Raw genomic sequence first — 26,789 nt, 5'->3', positions numbered from 1 at the left:
AGTCAAGGAGCAGGAGGAGGAGGAGGACATGCTGGGACTGGCAGGTCGGCCAGAGGTGGAGCCTCAGAGACAGGAACCTGTTTGAAAGATTCAGAATCAGAGAAAAACTGGACCAGGATGTTTGGATCTAACTTCTTATGCAGGTAAAACCATCTCTCTCCCTCAGGATTCAATAGGAATGTAAGATTCTAGGCTGAAACAGCACCTGAAATGCTATTAAGAAGTTGTTGGGGTTTTCCCCCTAGTGAAAAAAGTAAGATGAGGTTCTTCTGGAGTAAACCTGACTCTGAAGTTCTGTTCTGTGGCCTGGTTAACAGGGACTCTGCTGCTGAGCTTCAAGGCTGGTTCTGTCTGTGTGTTGTTGGCTGGTTTCTGTGGCCGGGTGTGTTCAGCTGAAAGAAAACCCACCCTGTTCTGATTTCAGACCAACGCTGAGCCTGAACTCGTTTCAGCTTTCAGGAGAAATTCCCGGGTTCTCCGGTACAATGCTGGACCCAGAGATCAGGAAGGTTTCATGTGTTTTCTGCTGTCAGGTGTTGTTTACCACTGGGTTCATATGGGACACGGCAACGTTCAGGAGAGGAACCGGTCCAAGCACATTTCTCTGTTCCTATGCCGCAAACACTGAATCCAGCAGAACATGGAACAAGGAAGTTCTGCTGGAAATGTGACTCCGGCTTCTGAAGCGGAGTTCCTGAAGACTCCTTACGGACCTTAAGGTCTTACTTTTTTCTCTAATGGGTCAGTCTTCTTTAATTTTTTCACATTTCAATTGACTGGACCTCAAGAATGTTTTAGAACCAGAGCAGTTCAGGTCAATATTTCTGAGCCCTCTGGCGCCTATCTGACCCGGTCACAGGGAACCTCCACCACAGCTGGTTCTTCTTGGTCCAGTTGAATCCTGCTTCTTGTTGCAGCTCTAACCATCTTTACACTGCAAAACACAAAACAAACCAAGTGTTTCTGTCTAGTTTCTCATGTAAATATTTCAGTACACCTGAAATAAGACAAAACTAGCTTACAAGTAACTTTTCAGTGAGTATAGGACCTTATTGTTTGTTAAAAATGATTTAATATTGATGAAAAAGTACTGGTTCCACTGGCTGACTATTTCACTTATAACATTGGGAAATTTTTCTTCTTATAAGTGAAATAATTTTCCAATAGAACTATTACTTTTCACATCAATTTTACGGACTTATTTACTTAAAACAAGTTCCTGTACCGTGATGAAAAGTTACTTATAAGTGATTTCTGTCTTATTTCCAGTCTACTAAGATATTTGTACTAGAAAGTGTACAAAAATTACTTGGCAAGATTTTATTTTATTTTTTGCAATATAATAACAGGTCCAACCAGGTTCTGCTGGTGGATCCAGTTGTGTTCTGGTTCTTGTCTGATCCTCCCCTCCCTGTGCTGTGTTTAGATAACCATAGGCAACCACAACAGAGAGACAAAATCCAACCGTCTTGCGAACTAGTTTCTGAGGGCCTTAAGATCCAGATTTCTAGAGGACGAAAGACATTCATGAAAATGGGAAAACTGTATTATGCAATAAAATCTAGAATATTTGTAGAATTTGTTGGCTTAGATATAAAGCATCTGGGTTTTCCATACAGTCTTGGTGAGAGTTTCCTTCTTACTGTTGAGGGAAAGAGAGACTTTACCGGTTCTGTTTTGACAGCTGTAGTTAAAAACTGAGTTTTTCCATGCTGGTTGCTCAACGATGCACGTGTTAGTGGGCAACATGGAGACTAAATGCCTTGTGCAGTGGCTGGGGGAGTCGTAATTGAATCAACAGCTTTCAGATTGGAAGTTGATTAATTTCTCCACTGAGCTTCAGGGCTCTTACCAACACTGATTTAATGGAGAGTTGAAACAATCAGATGTTTGGTGCAGATTTGGCTGTTCTGCTGGACCCGCCCTGAGTTCCTGACGTTGTAATGAGGTGTTGCTTATACAGGAGCAGTTTTTGTGTTCTGGAGAATTTGCCTTGGAGGTGGAAACTGAAAAAACTGGTTCATAGTCAGATCCCCTTCTTCAAGGCGGGATTGTACCGATTCATGGAAAACAACATTAGGAGTCCTGAAGACTGAGAACATCCCTAATGGACTCCAGACTGCAGGACACCCAAGATTAATCTGTAATCCGGATCAGATTATGAAGGTAACAGAAGGTTTTAGAGGTTATTGTTCATTCGACCAGCAGTGGATGAGAACGTGTAGCTGTCCAACCTCAGAACCATCACATGTACTAACCAACATTTCAACCAGTGGACAAGCGACTCAGTCACTGTCCTGTTTTAACCCAGAGACATCTGTATAAATAATCATTTTTCATCTCATACCTCAACTTTTTATCTACATTCAGACCTCAGAAAAAACCCTGATGTAAAAGCTATCAACGTCTGTACATAAGAAAAAGGCTTTGTCGTCTTTTCTTCAACCTGTCAACAAAATGTAGTGTGAAGAGTTGTTGAACTAAATCTAGTCCAGATTAGTTTATGATCAGTTACAGCAAAAGATCTTCATCCTGTTAAACTTTCAAATCGAACTAATCATCACTGTCACAGCATCTTTCCTTCAGAGATGCTAGAACTTCACCTGAGTCCTCAGAAACATAAGAACTTCTCTGGTTTGACCTGTCTCTGCTCTGGTTTAACGAGGGCAGATTAGTTGGCTAGTTAACTACAGTTGTCATGGTGACTGGTTGCTTTATTAGCCTTGAACTTTGACCAACAAGAAACACTCTTCTAAATGTGGTACGGCTGAAAGTCTTCAAGATGTTTCTGGGATCTTTAAAAACAACAAAAATCTCCTGGAGGTCTTGGGTTCTGTTCTGGGTGTTTGTGAGGAAAAGGTTCTGGTCGTTTTGGAGACTCCAACAGCAGCCAGCTAATGCTCTTCTGACAGACTACCTCCTTTGGTTTCAGAACCTTGGTCTTGGGGTGTTTTCACCCTGATAGTCTGGTAGATTCGGTTCGACAGTTGGACCAAAATTGCAACATTTGTTACACTTTCAGCTGGTGCGGTTCACTTTCTCACTACACTGAGTCAAACAAACCAAACTCTTGGAAAAATCTGTTCCCCTCCTTGCATGTGTTGACGCTGCACCAAAATCCACTGAAGGAAATGACACAAAACCTCTAAACAAGACATTGAGCACAACTTTCTTCTCCATGAAGCATAAACAAATTAAAGTGGTGTCAGATTTTAACAGTTGTTGGACTTTGCTTTTGTCTTTGGCAAAAGACTATGAGCCATTTCTCCCACTGGTGATAAACTCATGCGTTTGTTTTGGTTGTAACTACCCAGAATGCCCTCTGCTGTACTGTAGTCTGCTTCCTGCTTTTAGAGCAGTTTCTGGTCCTCTTGGTGTACACATATGCATTCAAACGGCACCAGAGTTCACTTCAACCAAACTGAGGCCTTGGTTTGTAGGCAGACTATAGTTCAATTAAATATTCACATCTACCCGAACGAACTGGACTTTCTGGGCAAACACACCTTTAGACTGCGAGGTTAATTGGGCTTTCTTAATAATTTAGCAAGGATTGTCTGTCCTATTTGTCTTTGTGTTGCCCTGCAATGGACTGGAGACAAGCCTCACATGGACCCAACAAAATAATAGGTAAAGATAATCACCAGCCTCCCAGTGACCCTACAAAGATGATGATGGATGGTGGTCTTTTGATTGGTGTAGAAGATCAAAAGTAGGTTACAAAGATGAGACTTTGCAGACAATGTTTAACAAGGTTCATCTTGATGATGGACATCTGACCCAACGGTTGAACGGTTCAGGAATGGGTTGTAGTTTTAACTCAGCTTCTTGGCTTCTTCTGGAGTTTTGGATACACGAGTAGGTCTTGTTGACCTTTGGGGTTAGTTTTTGAATCATTTTAAGTACTTCAGCAGGTCTGTGGAGATTCCACATTGGTCTCGGTGCTTTTCTGTGAGATTTAGGAGGTCTGATTATGTTTATGTCCATTGGAAGAGTTTTCTAACAGATAGTGTATTTTAAAGGGAACTGAACAGGAGTCAGAAGGTGTTTTTAGGTTGGAAAATCTGAGAGGAAAGTGTGAAGATCTCCTAGAGGTTTTTTTTATTAGGGTGTTTGTCATAACCCAGAACAGGTTTGACCAATATCTATGCTTAAAAGGCCTAGAGGGATTGAAGAAATCAGGAAATGAAAAACGGAGGACTCTTGAGGCCCTGAAAACTGGAGGAACCATGTTGAAGAAAGATCTGCTGGAAGTTTCCAAGTTCTAGAGAAGAACTTCACAACAACAGAAATATACATTTCTGAGCAAATTTTAGAACGAACAGGTGAATCTGACACCTGAACTGCTCTGCTCAGAGACTTCCAGAGTCATCTCATCTTTCCGTCTCTGAGCTGATCATGTGTCGGATAGTAAACGTGTAACTCGGTGTCATGTCGACTCCGTGTGGTCGGACTTTCTCAACATTCCTGTTTGTTTTCCAGTGTTGTGTAGGAAGACTCGGCTGAAGGATTTATGAGCTCAACCCGGTTATTTCTGTCCTGAGCGTGACCACACCCACACTCACCCACAGGGTAAAGGTTGGGTTTCCGACAGATGTACTCTGCTCTGATTGGCTACTGGGTCTATGATGTCACATGACACATTGTCATTGTGGATCCCACCATGTTGTAGGAAACGATCCTCTGCAGGAATGTTTGCTCTGCTCTGATTGGTCGATGTTCCAGCCACAAACCTCGACCTTGGTCTGATGATTGACAGCTCTGTTTATTTTCTGCTTGCAGAGGGCAGTGTGTGTGGGTGTATATGTGTGTGTGGGTGGGTGGGTGTGTGTGAGTTACATGGCAGTTTGCTGAAGGGAAGCGCTGTGTCATGCAGACAAACAGTGAGTGAGAGAACAGAGTGAGAAGTGGCTGCTTTCCAACATGGAGTCTCAAACACACCTGAAGCAGATCAGATCTGAGTCCAGATTCTTCAGAAGGTTCTGGTCGATTTCAGTTCAACTGGTGATCCAGGATGTTTTAGAGTGAATAGTGAAAACATCAGACTGATTGGATGGATGGATGGATGGATGGATGGATGGATGGATGGATGGATGGATGGATGGATGGATGGATGGATGGATGGATGGACAGAGGGTTAGAGAAATGGATGGATAGATGAATAGATGACTGAATGGTTGAACAGAGGAATGGTTGGAGGAATGGAAAGAGATGATGGATGGTTGGGTGGATGAATGAATGGATGTTAAACAGATGAATGGTTGGATGGATGGTTGGTTGGATGGATCAATGGCCTCCAAATCCTGTGGACTGCGGTCCAACCTAACAATAGGACTCTACTTCAATGTTGTTTTGACTTCACCTTAGTCTTGGGGCCCCTTTTGATTACAGGTCATTAAAATCGACCAGATCTCACATTTGATCACATATGAATCAGATTTCAGTCTCTCTAGAGTCTGAATCTTCTGGTCGGACTATTGTTCCTCCACAAAGACAGGAAACGCACGACGTGATGTCATCAAGGGGTGGTGTCCACATATCAATGTAGGCGGGGCTTAGAGCTGACAGGAAGAGCAGGACTTCCCTTAGTAAACAGAGCTGGCGTGGAATCAACCTCCTGTCATTGTTCTGTGAGACAGAGTGCCTGGCTCGGAGGCAGCCGGGCAGGAAAACTCAGAGAGGAACATTCCAGTGCTGGAGATGGGGCTTCTCGCTTTCTAGCAGGATCCAGGCCAAACGTTGTCATCATGATCAGCTGCTGCAGCTGTTCCTGTTTCTTCAGAGGTCCAACCTTTGTCCAAGACCTGAAGGAATGTGGAGAAATCGGGAAAATCTGTCAAACACAAAACAGCAGCTGGGTTTTTAACTCGGCATTTTGTTAGCATTAGATTAGCCGCCAGTCACAAGTTTGCAGGATAAAAGTCAGAAATTGCTCTACAAAACAAAATAAATACTAAAAAGTGTAAAAGAACAGCAACCATGAAATAAAGAAATTATAAAAGATGCTAATGTCAACTAAATAGTTTAATCTTATTCTCCAATCATAATCCAAAGAGAGCCTGAGAACCAGAACCGCCACCCGGAGGCGAGTCTCAGCTGAGCTGCGTTTCTGAAGTCAGGAGGAGGTTAGCGTGTTCAGACGGGTTCTGACATGAAGAACGGCTTGTTGCTGTCATTCCTGACGGGTTCTGTGTGCAGCTGCTGTTACTCGAGGAATCCTGAACAAAACAATCATCAGCTGTGCTGTTCTGGTTCTGGGATCTGCTGTTTGTTTTAAATGTTCTGGTTCAGTCTTTATGAGTTCTGAATCAGGAGGTCCTCAAGGAGTGAGCCATAATGAACTGTGGGTCCAGAATGCCTCGGAACCAAATACAAAAAAAAAAATAAATGAAAAAATGAGAACATGTAGAACTGACCAGAAATCGTGACAGAGCTTTCTAAGTGTAAACTTGTCTTACAGCTTATTAGGCATAAATCTGAGGGCGTTTTAACACCTGGTAGAATTGGTTCGACTGCTACAAACAGTTCAGAAATTTTTGGATCTTTTAAATTTTCTAGAAAAAAAATGAAGAAATTTCTGACTTTGAAAAGTTTAAAAATTGCTAGAAAAGCTTAAAACTCATATGTTTAAAACATCCATGTTTTCCCTTAAAATTTCTGATGATCTGAAAATTTAGTTTTCTATTTTTTTTAAACAAATATTCAACATTTCAAACTCAGAAATGTCCAAGATTTTTTTCTAGAATATTTCTGAGATTAATCTCAAAACATTTCTACTTTTTTCTAGAAATGTTTTGACTTTTTAAACTGGGAAATTTCAATGTGTTTTTCAGAAAATTCTGAGTTTTTAATTTTTGGCAGAGATGTACTCTTTTTTTCCCCCACGCTGTCTACAATTGCCCTAATACGGCGTAGTAGCTGCAGTTCCTTTTGTCAAACCAACCAAACCTTTAACAAACCTGTTCCCCTCCTCGCATGTGGGGGGCGCTGCACCACCGATACAAACACCTCAGAAAAAGACACTCAGAGCAACTTCCTTCCTCACAAAATGTAAACAAAAATGGAGTAACTTTTGATTTTAGTAGTTGCAAGATTTCCTTTTTGTCTTTGGCTAAATACTACGGGCCATTTCTCCTGCTACCGCTAGACGAGCGCGTTTGTTTCGGTTGTGTTTACCCAGAATGCCCTGCGCTGTAGTTCACTTCCTACATTTGGAGCGCTCTTTCATCCGCTTGACCTTCACATGAATTCGAACCATTCCAGACTTCAGCCGAACCGAGACCGAGGTTTGTAGGGACCTGAGTTTGCATTTTTGGTCCGCCGGTCGCCTTGGGGTATTAAACAAAGGTCTGTTTTCAGTCGGGTTTAATTATTAGAAAGAAAAACCACGCAAAAAACGTATTTCAGCTAAAAAATTGAAATTGAGTATCAAAATTTGCTGTGTGAAGGATCCTGGCTCACAATCCATGAAGAGGTGGATCAGAACCAACATATCTGAAAATAAGATGTTTTAGTTGATAATTTACAGTTATCAACTGTAAATTGATAACTTGATATCAATTTACAGAAGCTAAATAATTTTTCAGATTATTTAGCTTCTGGATTGTTGGATCTGTTGTCGCTAATTTCATGTTCTCTCCTTTTAGGGCCGCTGAGAATCAGCGGTGACCTTTGACCCCTCACCTTCAGGGCCGTCTATCTGAGGGGGCGGGGCCTGGGGAGATCAGGGAGGGAAAAATGGCAGCGACCTCCAAGGTGCCGAGCAAAGGTGAGTGTGTTAGTCATGTAGAAGCAAACCGGACCCAAGAGGTTCTGACCGAGCAGGTTTGTAGAAAAGGCCTAAATGCAATCTAACTTTCCAGGTCTTGGTCTGGTTCTGGTGGAGTTTGAGTATGAGTACAAAGATCAGAACGGGGTTCTGGTCACCATCAAACCCAATGAGCGCTACGTCCTGCTGGCCAAGACCAACGACCACTGGTGGCATGTCCGGAACGACAGCAGCTCCAAAGCCTTCTACATCCCGGCCAAGTACGTCAAGGAGTTACCCACCGACTTCCCGTCCCTATTGGACTTTGCTGACAAACCTGGTCCAGATCCGGTCCCTCATCCTGTGGTGGCTCCAGTTCCTGTTCCTGTTCCTGTCCCGGTTCCAAAGAGTCTGGAGGAGCCTGGAGGAAGCAAAACCAAGCAAAATGATGAGGTGACGATCCGCCTCAGACCCGACACTTCCAACCGGCACCACCGCAATGAGAACCGCATGTCCACTTTCGGCGTACCTCTAGACTTACCGGACCTGGCACATGTATCGCCGAGGGTCCGTACAAACCACTCTGCTGGTGCTGCTGAGACCGGAACCACAGCTTCCACTGGAACTACAAACATGGCTGACAGTAAAAAGCAGCCCCACGTCAAGGGGCACCATGAGGACCAACAGGATTCTGGGAAACCGCGGGTTCCCAGCTTCAGTCCGGCAGACCCGCGGACATCCAGCCGGCACCAGAACCAGCCCATCCATGTGGAGATGCCCGTGGTTCCCCCTCACAGCAAAACGTCTGAGGGTCGTCATGACAACAAGCAGCAAAAAGAGGAGCCAGAGGAAGAGGAGGAGGTGCCTGAGGAGGCAACAACATCAGAGAGCAGCGAGGAAGAGGAGGAGTGTCGAGGTCACCACATCTACGAGTCCATCCAGGACCTGAATCTGGACCTGGAGGCTCTGAGCCTCCAGAAGGCTCCATCAGCAGCACCTGAGTCCTCACTTCCTGCTGCGGCTCCGCCCTCCTCAAAGGTAAGATCTGCCCACTTATTCTGCCTCCTGCCTGATTTAGGTTTTAATTTTCCAGACATGTTTCTGGTGATTCAGGTTTCAGAAACGTTTTCATCCACATCCACCCTGAGCATTGTTTTAAACACTCCAAGCCTGTAGGGGGCAGTATAGTGCTAAGCTAAAACCTATATCAGCCAATCAGAATGCTTCAAAACAACCCAACTTCCTGTTAGGAATTAAACATGGCCACCGGGGGTTTATTTGTGTGGACTGAAATGAAGTTTGAACTACTTTTAATTCGAGTATTTGAATATAAAGATAATTAAACACAAGACAATGTCAATTACTAATATAATGGTGCATTATTTGTTGTAGACTGTAATTCACGGGATCTTAAATCTCCATTTTTTGCACATCCACATACAAACACAAATCTCAGATTTTCTCAAATCTCTACTCCGATCTGCAGCAGTTTTTAATGATGCATTTAAAGTTGCTGTTTCAGTCGGACCTGATCAGTAATCACTGCAGGTTGGTCATTGGTTTGTGAGCTGATGTCACATGACTCTGTCAGCCAATGGCCTTCTGCAATGTCAGTAGCTTTGATTGGCCATGTGGGAACATTGTGGCACATCTTTTTTCTGTCGTCCTTGAACACATCCTGACCCAGACAGGTCCTTGAATGCAGCACGCGTGCTGAGATTGAAGATTTAGTTCCTGTGTGTGTTTCCTGAATGATCCTGATTTCCTGTTGGAATCTGGAGGAAACAAACCGTGTGTGCTGCTCAGGTCAACATGGCTTCGTTGGATTCTTTTGACCTCCTGATCAGCAGGATCAGAGTTGATGTTCTGGACGTTTCATCTGCTGCAGCATGAAAAACAGAGCCTGATGTTCAGAGGCTGCTGGTCTCCCTACAAAATAAAATCTCTGTGCAGCCGTGGCTTGTTTCCTGCAGCGTCGGCACAGGAAGCTGGAAGCAGAAAAAGCTGTTTCCTCTTTTTATTCTCCTCAGAGCAAAAAAAACAAAACAAAAAAAACTGCTGAGGTTTTGCTGTTTAACCCTAAACTGGCTTCGTGTTATTCTGGTTCTGCTGTGGATTTATCTAGATGTTTATCATGAATTTAAAGATGAACCAAGTCAACAACAGAGTGTGATTTATCCGCTGCTGTTTATGTAGTTTTTCTGATCCAGTCAGAGCAGGATGTTTGTAAGGATGAGCAAGTTCTGGATGATTCTAGCTCTGCACCTGGTTCTGGACAAGTTCAGGGTCTCGGTGTAGAACGTCTGATGTCAGAACAGGATGTGATGAGGTCAGGTGGAAGCAGTGATGTCACAGCTGACAGGAAGAGGACAGACAGCGTGAGGCAGCGGTGACGGTGCAGCGACACCTGCAGGTCAGAAGGGGAACAGAACCAGAACCCAGAATGTGTTCTCTGAGTAAAACGCTGAAAGCTGCAGAACTTCACCTCCCAGCTTCATTCAGCCGGTCTTAAAGATGGCATGTGTTGCATTGTGGGAAACTGAGTCAAAGCTTTCTCTACTGCCAGTTTTCTTTTTATTTCCAAATGCTTCTGAGGAGTTAATGATTCTGAAGGAAAATCTAAGGGAAGTACAGTTATTTTACCCCAAAGTTCCCAATATGGAAACAAATAATTGTATATTAGCAGAACTTTCTAAATTGACAAATATATATCTTAATCAAATGAAATTATATTGTTGTAATCAATGACACATCTTTACTATATTTCTTATCAAGTAGGGAAAAATATGAAGGAAGAGATCTGTAGTTAGTATTTTTCTTAACAAGTTGACATACCATAAAATGATCATTTTAACAAGCGCTTCTCCTAACGAGCTCTTAACGAGTTGTCCTTAATGAGCTGCCTCAGCTAAATCTCTGGTTTATGACTAGCTTTGTGTAAAGTTCTGTTTTCTTCTGATCTAAATTTGCTCCATGTTGATGTGTTTACCTCCAGTTGGTCTGATTCCAACTGATCACTGATTAGCTCATTTCCTTTATTGATTCACATGACGATCTTTGGACTCGGACAGTAGGTCACCTGGTTTCGCCTGTATCTTGGACCTGGAGTTGTTTATGAGATTCCCAGTGGATCCACCAGGGCTGTTGCTGTAAATCAGCTGTAGTGGGGCAAACATTTATTACCTTTCCGGGTATCTGTACAGGGATTTCCTTCCAGCAGCAGGACCAAAATCTTCCTGGTCAAAGTTCTGTCACTGCTGATTGGTGGATGTTCTGCAGCTCTTCCTGGTCAGCCTGAACTAGGTCAGAGCATGTTCTGTTTGATCAGTTAATGAACGGACCTGCTATTGACTGGACCAGTTTTTGAGTGGAACCAGTTATTGACCTGATCATCTATTGAATGGACGAGGTATTGAACTGACTCACTTTTACCAGGCTATCAACGGAGCGGATCAGCTTTTGACCGGAAAAACTATTGACCATCCCAGCTATTGACTGGACCAGCTATTGAGCGGACCAGCTATTTAGACGATTAGGTATTGACTGGATTAGGTTTTAGTGGTACCAGTTATTGACCTGACCAGTTAGTGACCGGTGCAGTTATTGACTGCACTAGCAGTTAAACTGACCTGTTTCTGGAAGGACTGGTTGTTGATTGGAGCAGTTACTGGGAACTGTGGATTCAGATGATGATGGTGTTCCACTGGGAGATTGATATGAAGGTGAGTGACTTCAGATAAGATCTTTTTCTGCTCATCATGACCATGACTCATTCTGGTTCTTGAGCTATGTCTTTGGACCCTGCTGAAGAACTCAGATATAGATTTTGCTTTTAACAACAGCAGGGGGCAGCATAATCAAGGTCAACCAATTATGTTCGCGCTGTTATTTGTAAGATCTCACATGGTCCAAAAGGTCAAGAGATCAGATAAATCAGAGTTAAGGAGAACCTACGAGAAGGTTTTTAGGTTGGTGATGAAAGATGTGACTTTATGAAGACTGATGGGATCATCTGTGTGAAACCAAGTACTTTCAGATCTCCAGCAGCTGGTTCTCAGTGGCAACCAGAAGCTTCCTGAAGGCAGTAAACAGACTGCAGCTCCCTGAGGATCTGATTGCGCTGATACTACATGTTTGTGTTTTCAAGATGATCAGATAGCTTGTAACATGGGGCAGAAGGGAAACATAGGCAGGTCTGAGGAAGTCTCCAACACAACTGTGACAAACCCCAAAAAGGTTCACTTAGAATGCTGTTGCCTCACTTCGTCACATGGTTGCGGTACATTAGCATTTCGACATTGTTTTCATACATGGCGCAGGATCCCTAGATCTTCCTTTTACTTTTATGAAACAGTCACAGACAGAGCGCCACCTTTCTGCAGACAGCCTCCTGACAACGGCGTTGCAGTTTCCATCCAGGAGCTTTTAGCCATTTGACAATCTTTGTAATTATTTAGTGAAGAATTGTACAGATGTAAATAATTCCTCACCGTTTCGGATAAAAACAAAAATATTCGTGTCATCTGCAGTCACAGAACAGAAATTGGATAGTGGAAGCAGAAGTACTAGCACTGCTGTCACACTTCACACAAAGACGTAACAAAGTAGTTTGACCCGGGTCTATTGTTGAGAAAAGATCTTGATGATGCAATTTTTGTCACACAATTGTCAATAAGAGCCATTTTTGACGCTGTGGACCAAGTATATCTGGAAAACAGTGAACCAGCGTAGGTGGAGGCTTGAAGGGTTGTCTCCAAAAACAAAATGGTGGCAGGACTTCAGTTTGCAAAGCTGCAACGAATGTAGTTCTGGGACATTGTCCACTGGACAGATAAGACCAAAGTAGAGATCTTTGACCATAATGCAGAGAACCATGTTTGGAGAAAACCAAACCCAGCAGATTGGCACACACACCTTCTGCAGCAAAGCACGGCGGTGGATAGGTAGTGATTTGGGCTTTTTTGCAGCTGCAGGACTCAGGACTTGGTTCAATCAAGACTGACAGTTTGGAATCTTTTCTGTGTTTTTGTTCATTTAACCTCAAAATGTTGATGGAGCTCCATGTCTCTGTGAGGCAGATGTTTGAAGAGATTCTGGTTCTTTGGAGCATTTTCACATTTCCATGAAGGTTATATAGGAGATGTAAGATTCCTGGGTGAGTTCTTGGAAACAATCAGCACTTAACTTCCAGGAAGACTTTTTGGACAATGAATGAGAGTCAAGTTCAGACAAATCCTGAAGACCTAAAGCCTAAAAAAAGTGACATTGCCTATGGTTCAGTAGGGGCGGGACTTAAGTTCACAGGAGAATAGAGAGGGGGCGGAGCTACAACTGGTAGAGCCGTTGAGTCTGGCAGCATGACCCAGCTCCACTGCAGGCAGATCAGAGACAGGATGAGAAGTTTCCTGATGGAGGTTAATGTATCCCAGACCTCAGGACAAACACAGAGGGATGCTGACAGGTGAGTCGACTTCCTGTTGGGCTCTCCTTGGTTCAGCTTTAATCCATGCTTTTTGTTTCTGAGAGCCTCAGTCTGCAGCTGCAAACAGATCCGGCAGAAAGTCTGGACTTTGTACCAGGCCAGGAGGGATTTACTGTTATAGAGCGAAAACTGAGACAAACTAAATGGTGAGCTGCTGTAGCTTTGCTTCATCGCATGACCCACAACAACAGAAGGTAATTGAAGTATAAAGTATGGAGTCACAGATGGAGAAGCTAATCTTCTCAGAAGCTGTTTGGTTTGAAGTTCTGATCAGTTTGAGTGAAAATGTGAAGTTCCTGTTTGGGTTTCTTGAGTTAAAACCGCATGGAGATATTCAGTCAGCTCTTACCATTTGATGAAAATGGGAATAATTTGCTTCTGTGTTTATACAACATGGGAGGAGTTCTTCCTGTTGGTCTGCAGCTCCATCCACCCAGGCAGACAGAGATCCCGCTCAGAACAGGATTTTTCTGCAGCAGTTGAGAAAAACTCCACTTCAAGCTTTGATTTTCTCCATAAACATCATGTTAAACAACAGAACTCAACAGAAATGTACATGTTTGCTCAATTTTCTGCATCTGGAGATTAAATATCAGTTTTTTTTAGAACCAGAACATTTCAAATGGACAATTTAAGCATTTAATCAGGTGCAGTTCAGAGCAGTTGACTTAGAGTTTCAGCAGAGCCACTCAGAGTAGATTAAGATTGCCATGATATATGCAGCTCAGTATTCAGGGACAGAAATTATATTCCACAGAAACACCATCAGGTGTTGGCATACACTGCTAATCCACCTCCTTTGCTTTTGCCACTCTTCTTTAAATCTCTGTTTGGCCGTCTGGTTAGAAAGATGTTGGAGTAGGGGATACAATAGTTGCCCTTTATGATAGATGTAGGAGATGAGTTGAATTTTCTTCTCCTCTCTCTGTGCTTTGGTTCTTGGGGTTGTAGTTCATTTGAGCTTTTGAGTTACTAATTAGTTGTTCCCAGCTGTAAAATAAATATATTAATGCCATGGTTACACATCATAGTTACTATTCAAAGCAAAAGTCTATTGAAAGAATTGAAGCAACTTGCTGCCACCACTATTCTAGGAACAGCTGATGCTCCCAAGCCTTCTTCACCTCATGTTGGGGTTTCATGGTGCATACCAGGAGAACTACTGGGAGAACTGGGAGATAACAGTGGACTCTATCAAAACCTGAAGGGCAAAGAGAGTCAAACAAAACTAGACTGACCGAGTTCACCTCAGAGAGAGGCAGTTTTCTTGCATTCCTGAAGCTGTGGGTTTGATTCCATCTTTTTTTTTTCACTCCACATAGCCTCGCAGTTGTGCACTGGTCTGTGTATTTATGAATGTGTGGACTTTTTAAGTTGGGCTGGGTGAATAAAGCTCCGGTTGAACATAGTAGGGCAACATATTTACAACTTAAACGTGGGATTCACCAAATGAGAAGATTCCTGTTGATAAGCAATGATTAAAACCTGTTCATTTTACCCTCACAGAAAATGGGAAGATGTTGTTTGAGGAAGATTGGTTCTGGTTGAGAGATCAGAATGAAAATACCTGAACCGCTGGGATCACAGCTTCGTCAATGAGTCAAGTCAAGTTTGTTTATGTAGCACATTTCAGCATCAAGGCAGTTCAAAGTGCTTTACGGCATAAAAACATAATACAGATACCAATTATAAAATGGCACCAAGGTGACCTGATCCCCGTTTGGTGAAACTAAAACTAACGGTGTTTCCACACCTGATAGTCCGATAGACTTGGTTTATTGGGGAAAGTTGCAGCATTTGTTACATTTTCAGCTGCTGGGATACGTTTTTACTCTGCATTGTCTCAAACAAACCACAACATATGAACAACCAGTTCCCCCCCTCGCCTGTGGTGGCGCTGCACCAATAATCAGTGAAGGAAACCACAAAAACGCATTGAGCTTTACTTCTTTCATCACAAAATGTAAACAACAGTGGAGTTACATCAGATTTAATAGGTTGTAATATTTATCTTTTGTCTTTGGCAAAAGACCAAGAGTCATTTCTCCTGCTAGCGCAAAACTCTTGTTTGTTTTTACCCAGAATGCCTTGTGCTGTAGTTTGCTTCCTGCTTTTGAAGCCGTCTTGGTAACACTTTATTTGTAGGGGTGTGCATAAGACTGACATGACACTGTCATAAACATGACATAACACCTGTCATGAACATAAAGAAGTCTTTATGAATGTTTATGACAGTTGTCATGAAGTGTCATTCTGTAAATAATGGCACTTTTCTTTCTCTCTCTCTGTCTTTCTTTAGGAGCAAAGCTCGCTCTCCCTTAGTTCGCCCATCTACGCCAACGTCTGCTCCCTCAAGAAAACTTCTACTCCTCAGATCCCCATCTCCTCCCCAACTAGTGTAGACCCTGACCAATCGGAAGGAGGCCACGCCCTCTTATCTATAAGCTCCTCCTCCAGCATGATAAGCCCCGCCTCTCCTCTCAGCCCACAAGACAAATGGCAGGTGAGATAAAGACAAATGACTGTGGCACATTAAAGAAGCTGCTGGTGGAAATGCAGAAAAATGGTAACAAGTAGAGGATTTAAGGAAAAATCTGTTAAATCTGATTAAACTTGGAAGTTTTCTGTTTTGAATACAGCTTGAGTGTAAGCCTCCTGTGCGCTGAGTTCGTGTTACACGGAAATAATTAAAGTTTAATCAGATGTTACCTGAGATCATCAGGTTTCCTCTGCAGGGATCAGGTGTTAATAAGGAACACGTTTTACTCAGACATGTCAGTAATGAGACGCCCCTGTCCCTGCGTCAGACTAGTTTATCCAGGAACCTCAGTGAAGTTGGACTCCACCTTCTGCAAATCAAACAAAATTTGTGCGCCTCTATCATTTTAAAGATATTAATAAATGTTTTCTGAGGTCATCAAAGGTCAACCAGCCCCCATACATTTACAAAATAAAAGGAAAAGGAATCAATTTTAATAATTTCATGACATTCTGAATATTAATATAAAGTGTAGAATGATGGTATGTGCCCCTGTTTGCTCAGGTTTACACTGATCAGGAGAGCGGCAGGAGGTTTTTTTACCACCCTTTGACCAGACAGACCACCTGGTCGGACCACCGAGGCCAAACGCCAGCCGGAGACATGGACCTGTCCAGTCCGCTCTCCCCGGCCTCCTCTAAGGTACCACAGCTCCTCCCTGATCGGTAACAGCAGGCGGTCCTGGTGTCTGACCCAGTTCTTCTTCCTCTCAGGGTTCCTGTGAGTGGGAGGAGCTGCTGGACGAAACATCGGGACGAGTCTACTACCACAACCATAAAACAGGAACCACATCCTGGGCTCTCCCTGACCCAACTTCCCCATTATCTCCTGCTGGATCCACAGGCAGCAGAAACCAGGACGACGTCCAGGTACGAGCCTGAGATTATCCTGGATTACTTTAGTTTAAGAACAGTTGGCATGAGAGGTTTATCTTTGAAACAGGGTGTAGTCTGGACTTGGCTTACAAAGGGGATTTATTATGCAAAATTCACATTTTGCAAATTTTTGTACTTCCATTTTGGGTCTGAACTGCCTCTGAAAAAACCACACAGTTGTTGTTTGGCAATAAGTTCATGTTTTTTTTGTTTCTGGGAAAATGAGCCACTTCAAATACCTTCAGAAAGTTACATCACAAATCAGTAGGCACTGGTTCTGACCTAGCAACCCCAGCTCGTTACCTAGCAACCTGTTCCACCTGTGACCTAGCAACCCCAGTGGAGCTTCACTGGGGTTCTGGCCCTCTGTACAATGGCTGCTGGAAAAGACAAGTGTTTTGTTGTTCACTTACCATCCAGAAACCACTTGCTACATTCTAGTTGGTTGTGCAGGAGGTTCCACTTCTGCTTTTCAAAGATGTACAGATGTATATTTGCGCATCTGTTTGCAGCCATTTTTACATGAGAGTGTAAATGTTGAGTTGGGGGGCGTGGCCAGCAGCAGCTTATTTGGATTTAAAGTGACAAAAGGCCCTAAAACAGGTCAATCTAACCTGATCAGGATAAAATCTCATTATCTAAGAATGCTTTTGTCCAAAAAATATAATAAACATATTTTGTACAGACCATAGACATATCTTAACCTGTTCAAGGAAGCATAATTGAGCATCTTTAATGATTATTTGTTTGATGGTTTGAAGCCTCCTCTACCAAAGCCAGATTATCCCATGGACAGACACAACAACAATGAAGACTCTGTCTTTACGGTACGAAGGAATTTCAGAGTTTCCCAGTATTCCCTGCCTTTCTCTGGTTTGACCTCCAGTTTGTGTTCTCAGCAGCTCCCGCAGATTCCCAGAGACCAGCTGGACGGCCAGCAGAAGCAGCAGGAGGTGAGTAGTCACATCACAGGAACATCAGTCCTGTCTTCCCAACAACCTGCTGAGATCAGGTGGTTCTATTGTGTTGCAGCAAAGGCTGATGAGTAATGGAATCCCTGCGGAGGGAGGAGCTTCACAAGTCAGGATCATGAGACACAGTGTTGCTGAAGATGTGAGTGAAACATGTTGATCCAGAATGGTTCTGAGGTGTTCTTCCCTAACATTCCCGCTGTGTTCCAGATGTTTTCTCCGGGACACAGAAGGATATCCTCGGACCTCACGGACGCTTCCAGGAAGCATTCGCCTGACAGTCCGCAGGTACAAACTCACCTGTCTCAGTTCCCTATCCCCATTAGGCCCTCACAGACCTGTTCATTGATCTTCTGACCCATTTCATCAGATTTTTCTTGACTTGTTTATTCATGTAACAGTTTGTTCAGCCATTCATTGACTCATTGACTAAAGCATACATTAATTTCCAGACTCGCTCATGTGTTCACTGACTTCTTGATTTGTTCATTCATCCGTCGACTCATCCCATTATTTCCTCCTTCCAGTTTCATAGTAGGCTCAAGCTGAGGAGGAACCTGTCCAACAACAGCACAGTCAAACCCCAGCGCCATGTAGGTTCTGAAAGGCTGGTGGAAGTTCAAGGCGCCGTAGCCAAATGTACTAACATTTGTTCTAACATCTCTTTTTCTTTTTTACCAGTAGGGAACTTTTTGGGCAGCTTAGACGTCCTAGCGCCTCATGCTGTGTAAACGCAGCACTGCGGCTCTAATCTAAAATATTTTTAACCAAAGAAGTTTGACCCGAATTCCTTCTGAAAATGTCCATCTCTGGCAGTAAGACTTTTGCCCAGAAAGTTTCTGAGTGTTTTCCCACTAATCCAACTAACCGCCCATCAGTAACCATTCATCCTGTCAGCTAACAGTTCTGAACTGCTGGATTTGTTCTGATGTTGGTTCTGCTCTTGGTTCTGGAGGGTTTGTTTGGTTTCTCCAGTCAGGCTCTGTTTCATTCAGCAGTTTGGTCCAAACTGAATAACAAAGACTACATGTACCATCAGAACTCTGGTTCACCCTGAGGGAACTCCAACATGTCCTTCAACATCCAACATGTCACTCACCATCCAACATATCACATACCATCCAACATTTCTATCAACATCCAACATTTCTATCAACATCCAACATTTCTATCAACATCCAACATGTCACTCACCATCCAACATGTCACTCACCATCCAACATGTCACTCACCATCCAACATGTCACTCACCATCCAACATGTCCTTCAACATCCAACATATCACATACCATCCAAAATGTCACTCACCATCCAACATGTCCTTCAACATCCAACATATCACATACCATCCAACATGTCACTCACCATCCAACATGTCCTTCAACATCCAACATATCACATACCATCCAACATTTCTATCAACATCCAACATGTCACTCACCATCCAACATGTCCTTCAACATCCAACATGTCACTCACCATCCAACATTTCAATCACCATCCGACACGTCCTTCAACATCCGACACGTCCTTCAACATCCGACACGTCCTTCAACATCCGACACGTCCTTCAACATCCGACATGTCCTTCAGCATTCTTAAACATGTTCCTCAGCATCCAACATATGTAGAAATATCCTACATATCCCTCAACCTTCCACATGTCCCTTCACATCCAACATGTCCAGCAAAACCCAACATGTCCATGACATTCACCAGCATCCAAAACATTGCAGAACATGAAGATTAATTAGATGGGAGAGAAGTAAAAGGGAAAAAGAAAAAACTCTTTGTTGTTTTATTCACTTCTTTAAAATTAAAAATAACAATAAAGATGTTTATTTCAAGATTTTAACTCATCAGCTCTTTCACTTCTCTATTGATATTAAAACATGAATGACTCAGGTCGTTCCTCCTGCTTCCATACCACTTTTGCTTCAGACATAACCTTGATGTAAATTTTACATCAATCAGAGGTTTTGTCCCTTTCAGAGCTGCTTTTCCTCCAGCAGCTATGAAGACCTGAAGTCTGACACTTTGAAACTCCTACAGAGATGTTTCCTAAAGGCTGAGCTTCTAATTCACAGAAACCTCTCTGTAATTTGGCTGTTTTCCTTATTCTACTTTTGTTTTGCCTAAAGCACAACATTTAAATCCTGAAGGCCTTTTTCAATCGGATCACCTCAGGCGGCAATAAATCCTACAGCATTTATCTCTAGCACCAACCTAGACTGGTTTTGGCTTATTGTTAAGCTACATTATGCTTTTCTAAAGGTGAGGCTCTGATAAACCTTAAGGAGTCTAGAAGTAGCGTTAATAAAGATTTGGATCAAATCCTTTGCTTTGAAATTGTTCTAAGTTCCTGAATCAGTGGGAAAATGATACCAGAAGGGAGCAGACTGCTGAATGAAGGGACTGAGGTGGATAAAAGTCGTCAGGTAGACTCAGGTAGACTCGGGTAGACTCTCACTCTCCACTCCCATGTTTACCAAGGAGTCACATTTCAAAGCTGACCTGCAGAAACATGAGAACTCACCTCTTTCTCTCTGTCTCTTCAGGGCCATCTGCTGGAAAAGGCAGGAATTGTTAACAAGACCAAATTGGTTGATCATGGCAAAAAGATGAGGTGAGATCCAGAGACTTCAGTTTTGATTCTGCCTCAGTTTGACTGGTCTGTGTATGGGAATTTGTTTGAGTGATGTTTGAACTCAGAGATGATTGTTTTCTATATTTGATGTTTCTGTTGAACAGGAAGAACTGGACTCAGTCCTGGACCGTCCTCCATGGTGGGATTCTTACTTTTCACAAAGATCCCAAATTTTCCCCAGCTGGAAACACTGTAAGAACCATCCTGACAGTCCTGATCCACCCAACCTTTCTTATGACTTCTCTGTGTGTAACTTGATCTCATAAGTCTGGACCATAAGTTCTGGATACTTTATTAAGGTTGTTTGGAGCTTTCTTTAGACTGTATTAGGCCATTTTCAGTCCAGCAATGCCTCATTTACATTGAGCAGCATAGGTTGGTGCATTTTGTCTGTTTCCATTGTAAAATTGGCCCATAGAACCAAATTGTACCACACCATTTCTGGACCCCTTCAGTTGTAGGACCATAAGACAATGGTATGGCACGGTTAGGGTGCAGCTACTGGCGTCACACAACCCCATCCAATGATCGGGAGACAGAAAAACGTCACAGCTTGAATCACGTTTGTTGTAGAATGACGCAGTGTTATTTGTTTGGGTTTATAACCCCACCTACTCAGTGAGAGTCCAACTGCCGGTAACATACCAATTAGTGGAAATGGGGCATAACTGACAATAAAATGTGGCTTTAACTCTCGGACAATCAAGGTATAAAGTATCAAGTATCAATCAAAGTACAAAAAAGAAAGTATCCAGTTAAAATCTAATCTTGTCTTTAACAAACAGAACCATGTAAAAATTGGACTTAGCATCTGAGATGTGTGTCATTCTTTGATCATATGAAAGTTAGACGTCAAGCCTAGACATTATAAGTCAACAGACTAAGAGTTGGGAACTTGTATTTACCTGCGTGTTCCATTGGTCTAAACCAGTGGTTTTTAACCTGGGTTTGGTCGAACCCCAGGGGTTCGATGAGTCAGTCTCAGGGGTTCGGCGGAGCCTCTGCCGCGGAGGTAAAGACACACTATGCAAAGTCGTGATGACGCCCCGCTTTGCCATCACTTGCTGCAGAGGATCACGTTACATTGCTGAGCCAATCAGAGCTGCGGAGGAGCTCTGATTGAAGGAGCTCCACACTCAGCATGGATTTGAACTTGTGTCTTTAATTACTTCAGCAAAGCTCACCGTTTTTACCAAATTCCGCAGCTTTCGATGTACTTATAAATCTGCTCCTTAGTGCATCTTTTCGGAGTTACTACTGCCTCTAGTGGCGTGGGGGTGGTAACACAACTAATATTACTAAAATTGGAATACTGCAAAGTCTTTATTATTTATTATAAATTTTTCATTCTCTTAAGAAAGTAGAGCTAATTAAATTATCTAAACAAGACCTTAAAGTGGTTCCAGTTTCTCTGTGTCAAATTTTAAATACCTTGGCTCGTTCCTGGACAGTCAGCTCAACTTTGCTGAAAACACTGACTATATTTTGAAGAACTGTTCTCAGAGACTCTACCTTTTAAGAAGACTTAGTGATCTTGGGGTGACCCGACTAGACTCGAGTTGGTGACCCAGCTAGACTCTAGTTGGGTCACCCCAAAGTATTGAATTTGGAGAATTTTTTTTTTTATATATATTTATCTCTACAGAAGGGTTTAGTGAATGCGCATATGAAACTGGTGGGTTCAGTACCTCAAAAAAGGTTAAGAACCACTGGACTAAACTAAGCGTCTTAAACTAAAAAAACTGAAACTGGACCTGGGCTGTAGCCAAAGTCAGAAGAAGAACTCTACAGGGACTTTCAGGAACCTGGAGAACTGATCCAGATCAGATAAAATGATTTGTAAGATGAGTTTCTTCTATCACAGTTTTAGTGCCAACCAGATGCAGATATTCCCTCAGGCTGATGGCGTCTCCAGAAGACCCAATATGAGCTGAGATGATAGGTTTAGTGATGATCAGGTGGATTTGTGCTTTTCTCTCAGAACAAAGCATCGCAGATTGTTCCAGAGTACACTGTGGACCTGAAAGGAGCGTCAGTCCAATGGGCCGCCAAAGACAAGTCCTCCAAAAAGTTTGTTCTGGAGGTGAGGCCACACCAGCTTCTCTGTTGCCACGGTTACAGGTCAGTCGGCTGGGGGTAACTGTGTCATGCGTTTGTGCAGCTGAAGACTCGTCAGGGCTGCGAATATCTGATCCAGTACGACACGGAGAGCATCATCTCAGACTGGTACAAAGTCATCCAGGAAGCCATCCAGCAGCTGACGCCTCATCAGCTGGTACAGCAACACACAGCCAAACTCACCCAATCTGTAGGCAGACCAGCTCCACCTAAAGTCACTTTTAGTTTTGTTGGATCTACCAGCAGCTTCTGGTGCCGTTCATGATGCCTTGTTGGACCACTTAGAACAGGCTGGGCTCCATGTGGTTTACAGCGCCTCACCTCTTCTTTATCCAACCGGAGGTTTTACAGGATTAGCTTTCCTTACCTGTGGTGTGCCTCAAGGGCCCACACTTGGACCTGTCCTTTTCTCTTTCTCTTTGGCTTCCTCATACAGGAATGCAGCTGTTTTTTCTAAGCTGGTTCTCACTGTGTTTCTTGGCCCATTTTAAGCCATTTTTCCAGTCGTGCGACTCATTTTGGGATCAGGTTTGGAATTAATTGTATATTGTACGTCACGTTTTATACAGACGTTACAGGGGGGTAACAAGAAGAAATTCAAGGCTCTCACATATTTGTGTGTACTGAAAATATCATGTAGAGAGTGCCCAGTTTTATCGTTATGCTGATGATACACTGATGTATCTTCCTGATAATGTTCCAGTCCATTGCACCGTCACTAGATTAGAGCTGCAGGACTAAGTAACTCCACTCCTGTGGTTCTTGCATTAATATTACTTTTTGTTTTGCAACTTCTTTCAGGAACCGGAGCATCTAAGCGAAGATGAGGACGACTCGGACAGAGAGGACAGGAAGAGGGGATGTGAGTCTTTCTGAAACTATCCATCATGTTAAAATAAATCCAGCTGCTGGATATAATTCAGATATGGTGGTTCCTTCAAAATAAAAGCTTCTTTAGCTTTAGTTTCTCCCAAAGTTGAGGCCCATGTTTATTTTTCTCCTGTGGTTTTTTTCAGCCACCAGGAGCAATTCAGGAGCAGACTCAGAGCAGAGCCGGATCCGGAGCAAACTGAGACGCTTCCTGCAGAGGAGACCGACGCTGCAGAGCGTCAAAGAGAAGGGATACATCCGAGGTACGGAATGGAACAGAACACCGACCCAGTTATGATCAGCTAACAGGAACATTAGGGGATTTATTATTCTTCCAGATACATTCAGATGCTTTTTAGACTTCTGATGGAAACATCAGGAAGCTTCAGGATTTTTCTTGGTCCTGTTGCTCTTCATTTTAGTGTTAAAATACAATAAACATTTATGTTTCTGCATTTGGTTTATGAAATGTTTATTTCGCGCTGTGACTGAGTGATTTTCTCCTGCAGACAACGTGTTTGGCTGCCACCTGGACGTTCTCTGTCACAGGGAAAACTCCATCATTCCCAAGTTTGTGGAGAAATGCATCAAAACGGTGGAGAGGAGAGGTGATCAATTATAAACCTTCCCAAAAATAAAAATATTCCCTCTTGGATTGGATCGTTACAGCTGATTTTAGAGTTTAAAATATGCTCCTGGTGAAAACTAAGTTCTAGAAATCTGTTACTTTCCCTACCTGATCACTACTGTTTCCCTACAGTTAAAAATAATAAATTCAGCTATAATCAGTGTGAAAATCTAGAATTAATTTAAATAATTTCATGATTGTTTTTCTCAATAGTTCATCAAATTATTTTTCTACCTACTGAAATACATTAAATTCAGCAGCTTGTCACATCATCTGGGTGAAATCTTTACAGAAGATATTAAATAAAAGTTTTAAGATAAATAGATAGTAATAATATAATTACCTAAAATTTATAATAATAATAATGGTAATAATAATAATAATAATAATAATAATAATAATAATAATAATAATAATAATATGACAATGATGACATGAAATTAAAAAAAGTCATATTAATTTACCTGAAGTTACAACAAAAAGCCACCAGAGGGAGCCAGAGAACTTCAAGCTGAGACCCTTCAACCATCCTAACTCAGAAAGCTGAAGTTTGTTCTGTTTTCAAACTGAAAAACAGCATCAGAACTGGATCCAGTTGCCATAGGTTTGGTCCAGGTGGGGACAGGTGTCTCCCGATTGGTGATTTTTTTTCTGTTTTCAAACATCGGGAAACTGTTTTACTTCTATACTGATATTCCATACTGTACCAGTATGGAATATCAGCGGTTCAATCAGGAGGATTTTGCTTTAGCAGAATATGTTTTTATTCTGATCTTTGACCTCACCTTGTTCTCTGTCCCCTCAACATTCCCGTTCCTTCAGGTCTGGATGTTGATGGGATCTACAGAGTGAGCGGGAACCTGGCTGTGATCCAGAGACTCCGACATAAAGCCGATCATGGTAACTAGAATCCTGCTGCTTCTGTCCGAGGGATCCATCAGGCTGGGACAGAAACAATCAACCCAGTTTAAACTAGGTTCTAGACTAGAACAAATATGGAGAATGATCTGCAGGAGAACTTGATGATGCATCAATAGTACCAGGAGTTAAAGTCCAGAAGAAGCTTGAAAACACAGTTGGTTGGAGGTTGTCCTTCTAACTCTGTGGTTGTGTGTCCCTGCAGAGGAACATTTGGACCTGGAGGACGGACAGTGGGAGGAAATCCACGTGATCACTGGAGCACTGAAGCTCTTCTTCAGGGAGCTTCCAGAACCGTTGTTTCCCTTCTGCTGCTTTGACAAGTTCATCGCCGCCATCCGTTAGTTCACACACGCACACACACACACACACGCGCGCGCACACACACACACACACACACACACACACCAGACCACATTCCCAACCAGCCTCCTCATCTGGAGGAGGCTGGTTTGGATTTGTTAATGATCTCATAATTTAACTGATAAATATGAGGAAAAAACTCTTTGAGCTTTATGTTTTACCACACACTGCTTTGTCTAAGACATTCTGAACGTTGCTGATTTGGTAGAATTTTTTTTTATCCTTTTAAGTAACTGAACTCTTCATATTCCCACAGTGAAAACTGAAAAAGAATTAGTTTGTAGTTTTACCTTAAAAGCTGTTAGTGTTTGAGGAACAACCATTGTATCGGATGAGTCCAAACGGACCTCTGGATCCATCTTTGTGTCTGTGCAGAACTTTCTGACTACAGCCAGAGGGTTTCTTACACGAAGGACCTGGTCTGCTCTCTGCCGCTGCCTAACTACGAAACCATGAAGCTGCTTTTCAAACACCTGCGCAGGTGAGCCCAACCGCTCTGAAGCAGAAGCAGAACCAGGATTCCTCTGGTTCTTACCTCCATCTCTGCATGTTTCAGGGTCATCGACCACAAAGACTCCAACAGGATGTCGGTTCAGAGCGTCGCCATCGTGTTTGGGCCCACACTGCTCTGGCCGCAAATAGAGTCCGCCAACATGACGGTACACATGGTCTTCCAGAGCCAGATCGTCGAGCTCATGCTCAACAAATTCAATGAGATCTTCACTGAGACATAGGAGGTGGTCCACTGTCACCTTCCAGAACCTTCTGGCAACATATGCTGAAGTGAACAACAATGTCTCAAAACCTGTAGGACATCAAGCGTATATTCTCTATTAGGGAGGAACCTAAAACCACAGGACTAATACCATCAAAAACTCCGGTTCTGATACTTCTGAAAGAGGTTTCTGTTGAAGAACCAAACCAAGGGGACTTAGAGTCACCTGAACCGCTAAAGAGACATCACAGACTGAGTTCTACTTGAGACTCTAGCTTGGAAACCTCCTGGAAACTGCACACCTGAGAGAAACCTCTAGAACCTTCTGAGGAATATCTGTCAAACTGCCTAGAATCCCCCTTGTAGAACCAAAGTCCAAACAGTAGAAGCTGGAGCGTAGAACCTGAATCGCATTGGAACCTGCTCTAAAGTCACTGGGATCCTTCCAGAACCTCCATGTTGCACTGACCCAAGTTAACAAAGGACAAGTTCTCTTCAGAAATGCACCAGTAGTAGATGGCTGTTACAGCATGAAGCTCATGTTGAAGATCTGCTTCGTCAGGAGGAGGTTCTACACTTTAATGTCAGTTTCATGTACGTAGAGGCCAATAATGGCATGAAGATCAAGTGAACCTATATCTGGAATTTTAAAATTTAAAGGGGATCAGTCAGTTCGGATCATTCCTTTACGTCAGATTTGTGTTTATCCGGATTCATCGTGTTAAACACCGGATCAGTTCAGATTTAATTTCTAAAATGTTTTTTTAATAAAGAATTGTCATTATTCTTCTGGTTTCAAAGGAATCATTTGATCATTTCCAGCGTTTCAACATATCCTGGATTTGGGAGTGGAAACATGTCACTCTTAAAAAGAGACAGAAGATTCATGAAAGTTTGATAAATCTGAGGATGGTGA

At 42.7% G+C, this 26,789-nt stretch overlaps 1 protein-coding gene across 7 annotated transcripts; it reads left to right on the top strand.

Moving 5' to 3' along the window:
• LOC106934531 (rho GTPase-activating protein 12-like) lies at window positions 1-26,655 on the top strand. Of its 7 annotated transcripts, none has more exons than XM_015014504.1 (22): window positions 1-143; window positions 7,647-7,768; window positions 7,863-8,785; window positions 15,529-15,732; window positions 16,273-16,410; window positions 16,482-16,637; window positions 17,405-17,470; window positions 17,546-17,596; window positions 17,679-17,756; window positions 17,825-17,902; window positions 18,142-18,207; window positions 20,173-20,240; window positions 20,366-20,453; window positions 22,243-22,344; window positions 22,423-22,536; window positions 23,181-23,241; window positions 23,396-23,512; window positions 23,759-23,857; window positions 24,700-24,777; window positions 25,001-25,135; window positions 25,534-25,639; window positions 25,715-26,655. In XM_015014504.1, the coding sequence occupies exons 2-22, from the start codon at window positions 7,738-7,740 to the stop codon at window positions 25,890-25,892; spliced, it is 2,937 nt and encodes a 978-aa protein (XP_014869990.1). In that variant the 5' UTR covers window positions 1-143; window positions 7,647-7,737; the 3' UTR covers window positions 25,893-26,655. The 7 variants fall into 7 exon arrangements, with proteins under 7 accessions (XP_014869990.1, XP_014869989.1, XP_014869985.1 ...); XM_015014503.1 differs by having other exon boundaries at window positions 17,543-17,596; XM_015014499.1 differs by having other exon boundaries at window positions 17,543-17,596; window positions 17,676-17,756.
• The last annotated feature ends 134 nt before the right edge of the window (window positions 26,656-26,789 follow it).

This window comes from Poecilia latipinna, unplaced genomic scaffold (assembly GCF_001443285.1).
Source record: "Poecilia latipinna isolate Pla-1442-1.1 unplaced genomic scaffold, P_latipinna-1.0 Scaffold1820, whole genome shotgun sequence".
Taxonomy (NCBI): domain Eukaryota; kingdom Metazoa; phylum Chordata; class Actinopteri; order Cyprinodontiformes; family Poeciliidae; genus Poecilia; species Poecilia latipinna.
Note: the sequence above shows the minus strand (reverse complement) of the source record. Positions and strands in the feature narration are given on the sequence as shown.